This window comes from Dysidea avara, chromosome 1 (assembly GCF_963678975.1).
Source record: "Dysidea avara chromosome 1, odDysAvar1.4, whole genome shotgun sequence".
Lineage (NCBI taxonomy): Eukaryota > Metazoa > Porifera > Demospongiae > Dictyoceratida > Dysideidae > Dysidea > Dysidea avara.
In genome coordinates, this window is record NC_089272.1 from 64,173,774 (window position 1) to 64,182,051 (window position 8,278).

The 8,278-nt window shown below is 34.9% G+C and overlaps 1 protein-coding gene across 1 annotated transcript in view; it reads left to right on the forward strand.

Moving 5' to 3' along the window:
• LOC136240952 (uncharacterized) overlaps positions 1-5,449 on the forward strand; it is a 12,888-nt gene extending 7,439 nt beyond the window's left edge. Inside the window, exons 7-14 of the mRNA XM_066032050.1 lie at positions 695-781; positions 826-1,113; positions 1,508-1,768; positions 2,405-2,680; positions 2,787-3,014; positions 5,014-5,175; positions 5,222-5,267; positions 5,317-5,449. Coding sequence (XP_065888122.1) covers positions 695-781; positions 826-1,113; positions 1,508-1,768; positions 2,405-2,680; positions 2,787-3,014; positions 5,014-5,175; positions 5,222-5,267; positions 5,317-5,332 — 1,364 coding nt within the window. The 3' untranslated portion in view covers positions 5,333-5,449. The remainder of the gene's footprint in view (positions 1-694; positions 782-825; positions 1,114-1,507; positions 1,769-2,404; positions 2,681-2,786; positions 3,015-5,013; positions 5,176-5,221; positions 5,268-5,316) is intronic.
• Positions 5,450-8,278: the final 2,829 nt, after the last annotated feature.

Below are 8,278 nucleotides of genomic sequence, written 5' to 3' on the forward strand. Positions count from 1 at the left end.
TGGCAACTTTTGTAAAAATTAAGAGAAAAAAAAGCCAATTTTGTATGGGACTACTGTAGGTCAATAAATCACCTGTTTTATAGAGGCAGCATGGAACCATGTATGTGTTATTGTTCATGTGTCACACTGGTGCAGTGTGCTAGCTTTTTTGGTCACATAACATGCAACATGTTCCAAACTAAATAAGAAGCCAAAATTTTAAGTTGTGGCAAGTTTTTCTCACAAACACAACAAATTTTATGTGATGTACCAAAATTTACCCTTGTGTAAGAAGCATGGTTCATACACGTGTAGGGCAACATTAAGAAATTTTGTAGGAAATATTCCCACACTGTTGAAGTTTGTAAGAAAGATTCCTACACATGGGACAATGTGTAGGACATTTTAAGAATAATTCCTACACTTGTAGGAATGAAAGTGTAGGGATGATTCCTACGCTTCTACACCGCAAGAAGATGTCTTACACTTTGATTAATGTGTAGGAATCTTTCTTACAAAATTTAACAGTGTGGGAATATTTTCTACAAAATTCTGCAAAAATTCCCAATAAAGCTCTACACACAAGTGTAAAATTCCTTCCTGCACTTTACCACAAAATTATGATTTCTTATTTAATTTGGAATATGTTATGCCATCTTGATATATATGTAGTGTATTTCTTGATATTACATTTACTGTGTTATATGGTGTATAGTCATCTCATGGGTACCTAGTCCAACCATTTCAAGCAGTTCAATGATTGGCTCAACTACCAGCCCCACCCCTTCACCCAGTCCAGAAGGTTAGCTAATACTAACACACATTTAGTGTACACAATCATAACAGCTCCACCTACTACTGAAGTGGGCGGGGTCAAGCTCACATGGGACAAAGGAAACTCAGTACTGGTAGAGTGGGATCATGTGACTGATGACATCACAGGCTACAAATTACATTGGAGTAGTCAGAGTAACGAGTCAATAAGTACACCAAATGCTGTGTTGACAACTACAAACAATACCACTACACAATTCTTAATAGAACACTCTAACAAAGAACTGATGAATGCTATTATATTATATGTCTATATATGGACATACAATCTAGCAGGGGATGGCCCTGTTACTAATTCAAGTAAGTTTTGAATGACTGCAGTATAGTTATAGCTAATCATGTGGGAAAACAGCTTTCAAAAGTTTGTGAAATGACCCCTAAAATTTGTACCAATTCGCAGTAGTTTTATTTATTGACTTTCCATTACCATACAATTTGATAAATATGTAAAGATTAAAACACGCAATTTTAAATCAGCAATAGTATGATATTTTATATAAGTGTATGTACCTGAAATTGACTGTTTTATTTGTGTTAGAGATTGTATGTTTGTACATTACAATGCATCCAACAGAATTGCAAGAAAATTTCAAATGTTATGTTCCTAGAATTCATCCAAATTATTTGAATTCTTTTTCTTGTTTGATGTCTTGAATGTGTTTCATTACTACTAATCACTGTTACTGTTATGTAGCAATCATCAAGCCATTCACCAGTCTACAATGTACTAGCCTGTCATCATTTACTCTACACTACCAGTGGACTGAACATGTTACAGTGAACAATTATAATGTAGTATACCATTGTAGTAGAACAAGAAATGTAGTCCATGAAATACTGACCAATCCTCTCACAGAGAAGACGTTCAATGCACAGCCAGATTGTTTATATACTATCAGTTTGGAAGCTGAAGGATATGACGGGTATTTGTTAAACTGTTACACTACTACACCAGGTGAGAAGCAATCTTTGTTGTTGGTATATTTGATTGCAGTGTTAGTTATAAATGCACATTACAGTCAAATAACAAAGTTTTTTTAATCTTTAATGATCAGAAGCTCACTGTAATGTAATAGTCCTTGTTAGTGGTAGCTATATGTTGTTAACAAGGTATACTAGAGGGTTTTAAGGAGTGCTCTTTCAATGGTTATAGTATCTAGCAGTGTTTGAGAGCCAAAATCATAATTGAAAAAGGCTATGCATTGTAAAGTGTTTAGTGCAATATAGAAAGCAAGGCACACACACACACGCACACGCAGACGCATGCACACACACACACGCGCGCACACACACATACGCACACATGCACCTGACTGTTCTATTAGAATAAAATGTAGGTGACTGCTCTATGAAAGTATCTTGTTTAGTTTTATGGACTAACTTCTTTTCAATTCTATTTTTACTGATGTAATTTAATGCAGGAAGAACAGCTTTATCTGATTGTACAGAATTTTTTCACTGTAACATGAAACAAAATGTAGCCAATTGAGTAGAAAATGGCAAAGACCAACTGAAAAGGGATGAATTTAGTTATTCAGATATGTGTACGTGTGTATAGTGCGTTATATTTGTATTAATTGTCACTCTACAGAGCCAACACTACTAGCTGTAATTCCTCAATACCCATTATTCAGTGAAGGCTTCTGGCTACACTGGATGATGAATAAAATGGAACACATCCCAGATGACCTCAACATCACACTAACAGTTCATGTGGGTGATCGTCAATGGGAAATTAGTGATCCTAACAAACTATCTGAATTTGTTGAGCTACCATTGGAAGATGGAAGTGTTCAAGTGAACATCACTATGTCAGTTGGAAATATCTGGACTGATACTATCCCCATTACTGTAACACCTCTTCTTGGTAAGTCAGTGTTTATCTCATCCCCTGTTGTCCATTAGGTCTGTACCAATTGCAAACTTAGGTGTGTGTGTACTGCATTATGTTTGAACAAATTGTCTCTCTGCAGAGCCAAATATATCTGCTGAAATCTCCAAGAATCGATCATTTATTGACATCTTAGATAACCTCAACATCACACTAACAATACGAGTGGGTGACCAACAATGGGAAGTTAGTGATCCTACCAAGCTATCTGAATTACCACTGAAAGGTGACAGTGTTCAAGTGAACATCACCATGTCAGTTGGAAATGTCTGGAATAACACGATTGATATCCCTGTAATATCTCCATTTGGTAAGTCAGTAGTAGTCTCATCCCTTTATACTGTTATAAAGGATTGTGCCAATTTTGCTGGTATAATTTCGAGCACAGCTAATAGGCCAGCAAAACTATAAACATTACTAATTTTCAAAACTTTTATAGTGTGTATGTGTGTGTGTGTATGTGTGTGTGTGTGTGTATGTGTGTGTGTGTGTAAAATAAAACAACTAATGAAAACACTGCTCATCAAGTCACGGTACTCTAATAGAGCAGTCACTTACTCTAATACAACAGTCAGGAAATACTGATACACTCTAATAAAACAGTTAGTTCTCATGCATTAAAAAGTATAATTTTGAGGCTATATATTTTCAAAGCATAACTGGATCAAACCTTTTCATCATATGATACTAGTTCAGTGGCATTAGTCTAAACTCTTAGTATTGGCATTAGTCTAAATTCTTAGTGCTAGTAATAACATCTATACAGTGTTGGGAGTAACGCGTTACTTATGTAACGCGTTACGTAATATTATTACTTTTGTGGTAACAAAGTAATATAACGAAATACGCTATAAAAACAAGTAATATAACGCAAGCTACTTTACTTACAAATGTAACGCGTTACCTAAGTAATATAGTTACTGTAACGAGTCTAATATTACATAATATTATTACTACAAGTAACGAAGTTACTAATCTCGTTAGTTGTCCTTTGAGTAACGGCTAGCCACAACGAAGTAACGAGGCCTACTGAATGAAGCTTATCTACCAGCTTCTTACTTATAACCAAGATTTGCATATTGTCCAACGCAATCATGTCACGTGATAAGGTGGTAGTTTCATACGTGACAGCTTAAGGCTGTGGACACAAAGTAATATAATATGTAATATTATTACAGTTACTTTATTTTATGGGTAATATGTAACTGTAACTAAATAGTTCAGTTGCAAGTAATATGTAATATGTAACTAGTTACTTTTACAAAGTAACTTGCCCAACACTGCATCTATACTAGAAAAGTTAGCTTAATAATTCTTAGTTCATTGTTCCATGGTTTCCTTTACAAACTGTGAATAATTAAATCATGATGGTTATCCAACACTCATGTAAAGCCTAGATCTAGAAAGGTATTTTATTTGATGTAAGTATGTATGGATAGTATATCGTGAGGGCCAAGATCTTGAACTAATGTCACCAGTTATATTAATAATTAGTAAACTGCATTTTTACAGGTTGGGTGCAGTGGCGGATCCAGGATGGGGCATTTGGGGCAAATGCCCTCCCCCCCTTCAAGAAATTGCATACAAGATCGAGATACTCTAATAGAGCAGTCAATTACTCTAATAAAGCAGTCACAATGTTCATGAGGCAGTGTAGCTTACCTATGAAGCTATAAATGGGATTTTTTTACATAACAGACGTGATATAGTTGGTAAGGATAACTAGCTATTATTGTTGTGACCTTTTTTTTTTTTTTTTTTTTTTTTTTTTTTTTTGGTCTTCAACTGGTTTTCAGCAAGTTTTTTTTGGTCTTCAACTGTTTTTCAGAAAGGTGCCCCCCCTCTTTCCAAACTCTGGATCCACTCCTGGGGTGGTGTAGATGAGAGACCTAATGGACAATAGTATATGAACATATTCTAATAGCATAACATGTCATGATAGTGAATGAAGACAATGTGGTATACATGGAAACATAAAAATCACAGTGACTCTCAGGAAATAGACCAGTTACGGGTAGTTCTTCCAGAGAAATAAATTCCTCTAGCACAGTAAAGGGAAGCCCTACCCATAGTGCTAGTGGTGGGTTATAGCCTGAGCTACATTTGCCACCTGTATTATATTGAATGGGATTTATGATAGTTGTCACTGTCAAAAATGCTAGGGCATGCTGCTCGGGAATGCTGGTAATCAATACAAATTGATCATATTTTGTTAATAAATAGAGCATGAATGTGGTCTGTTAGCTATATAGTAACCAGAGTAGCTACTCCATCTGTTCATTAATAGCATTGTTTAATATTTGACACAGATCCGATATTGTTAACATCAAGTACAGATAACGACAATGAAGACTCAACATGTACCTGGATAATCTATGCTGGAAGTGGTTGTGCTGTGATAATCATCATGGTATTGATGATCATTGTTATACTGTTAGTACTAACAATCTGTCGATATAAGAAGTGCATCAGTGAGTAACTATTTTACCACTATGTGAGTAACCAATGTTGCTATAGTTACCAGTCATAAAGAAAAGATCATTGCAACCATCAAACATGAAAGGTGGGCATTATTTAGAAAGTGTTATTACACATTACATTTGTTTCTATAGCAACAGTACCAAATGAGAAACTTTCATATCTTCATGCACAATTAAAATTATATTACATCTAATGAAATGCATTTTTATGTATTATTAGTTTTAATGTATAGATATTATGACACATGTATATTACAAATTTGACTGATCAGTGTTACTTGTATAGTAAAGATGTTCCTGAGGTTTATGATGAGACACATTGAGACACCCTAATAGAGCAGTCATCCTAATAATATGCAACGATCAAGCATTTTGCCGAAATCTCAACTTCAGTTTCAAATGGAAAAAATTCCCTGTGGGCATGGTGACGTGCTTTGTATACTAGTGTGTTTCTATCACTAAGAATTACGATGTAGCTATAGTATAGATGTAGGCCTGGAATCACAAAAAATTCTCAATCTAAATTGGAAACCAGTTATCAAATTTCTGGAGCCATCCATAATACTGTTATTGACCATTTGACCTATTTTACCATTTTTACCTCATCAGTGACCTAACTACCATTGAGATACAAAGGCATTCACAACATTTTCCTAGAGCTAACCCTAATCTCTATGGATCTGCTGAGTAAAGTGACCAGTGTAACAATATTAATTATTATCAGCTACAAGCTTGTGAGATAGTCAACTATGTGGCAGTGTGCATGAATTAGAACTGTAAACTAAGGATGTGGAGAGACTATCAACAGAGCAGTCTAAAATTCTAATATAACAGTCTCACTCTAAGAAGACAGTTTTGTCCCTTGTACAATTTAATTTTTCTGGTTACCCAATTGACTATTCTTTAGTTAGTTACTACTTATTATAATTTTATATATAGTTATTAGCTATATGTACAATAATATTATTTTCTCACATTTAATGAACTTTCCATAGTACAACCAAGAGTTCATAATATTTGTATAGTTACAAATACTATGAACTCTGGGTACAACATTAGATACTATTGCATCAGCAAGGAAAAATTATTGTGGATGAACCACATAATGCACGGATTACGGGGTACAATTACAAGCAGTTTTACTAGAGCCCATAAGGCTATACCATAGCATAGTACACTGTGAACCAAACCATCATACAATTAGTACACAGACAAGTAGAGACATCAGTTTGATACCGGATAATTTAGTTCAAGCATATCATCTGTTGTATCATTAGCTATAGTATTTGCAGAAGGTATTGTATTGTCTGTAGCTGTTGAGGTCCATCACTTGTTGAGGCATCTTGTGTGTTCTACAAGTAGACAAAATATATAATTGCAGTTATTTATGGTAGACTATAGGTGCATGTACTAGGAATTCTCTAATGATAATAGGTGAACATTTCAGCACACAGGACTGTGCACTGCTCAGCATGTAAACCACAAAAACCATATTTACTATATATTTCATAAAATCACAGTGAACTGTTACAATATATAGACATGATCTAATTATTACTAATGGACGGGCAATTGCTGACAAGGTCCAGTGTTTTGTAGACGGCTGATAGTTGTGCCATTGTGCTGTGCATTTGAATCACTATGACCACCATTTGTTCTATCTTCACTAGGTCCTGCCAGTTCAATAAAACAACAAACACTTAATATTGTCATAACGGAAATAACTAGGACAAGTGTCCATAAAAGCTGAGCATGTAAGCTTATAACTTTTAATCTTATTATGCTATATTTGGCTTTGTAGTGCATGCTACAAAAATAATACAGATATTTTATTCCAATACTGAGATCAGTGTTGGAAGTAGTTGGGGGAGGGGCTAACAAGAGTATAGAATTTCTGGCAATGGGACATCTGGCTGTGGCCATTTTAGCTTTGGTTTCAAAGCTTACCAGAATCAGAAATTTATCTAAAAATACTAGCTGTGAATATATATGCAAAACAAGCTATTTTTAGCCATTTTGGAAAAGTGTTTAAAGAGTTACAGTAGAATTAAAAGCTCATACAGCATACAAAACAGTTCTTGGAAACAATTGGTACAGTGGTAAGGAATACAATTAGCAAGTGATTCTAATCTCAGTTATGAACACCATTTTTTTTTTCATTTTTAGGCTACTTTTATTTAGGAACATTTTTTTATGAAGTACTTGACTACTCTAATAGGGAGAAAGCCATCATTATCAATTGATGAATGATGTAATAACTAGAAAATGAGACTTCATCTTGTGTGACCACAACCAGGCTTCATAAGAAGATCTGTATGGACATAGCAATGGTAAGAAAGAAAAAAAATTGAAGATTTGTTACGTTATTATACAAAACAAAAATGCGTGGCTGTCCACTCACTACATTTCTGGATCAAAAAACTTTTTGTGAGTAAAATATGCATGAGTCTGTCTAATGGAAGACTTGGTGGAAACAGATGGCTGAATGAAGTCAATAAAACTTTTGAAATTCTGTGGCCTAGCATACCAATTTTAATTTACACTAGTTAGCAATCTGTAAACAGTTAAATTCTGCAAGCAGCTGTGAGTACTTGGTCTTATGTTTCTCCCTAGACCTAGCTGCTTGAATATGATGCTCAGAGTCTAATCAGTTCTGGTAAAGCTACAGTGAATGTTTCAAAATTGTAGACAACAATATCTGCATGGTCTGTGAGAAGTGATCAACGGGTTCGATGGGACAGTTGCTTGAAGTCCTTCACTAGTACCAAGAGTTTATAATATACAATATTAATACTTTATATTATGAACTATTGCTATTGCTAGTACTAAGTCGGCATACACATGGATACATGAGTAACTGACAGACATGTCCTCAAGTCTAGAGGCCAGAAGATGGAAAACCTGGTCGTGTCGGTATGTATAGCAAATGCTACAGGACAGCCACCCAATTAAGATGTGAGCAGGTGTAGGTCTGGAAAAGCCATATAAAGTACATCGCACATCAGTATGAATGTACTACCTTCTTCAGTCGGTCATGTGTCAGAAGCAGTTCAAAGAGCTTCGGAATCCTGTCTGTTCTAGATCATACATGAAT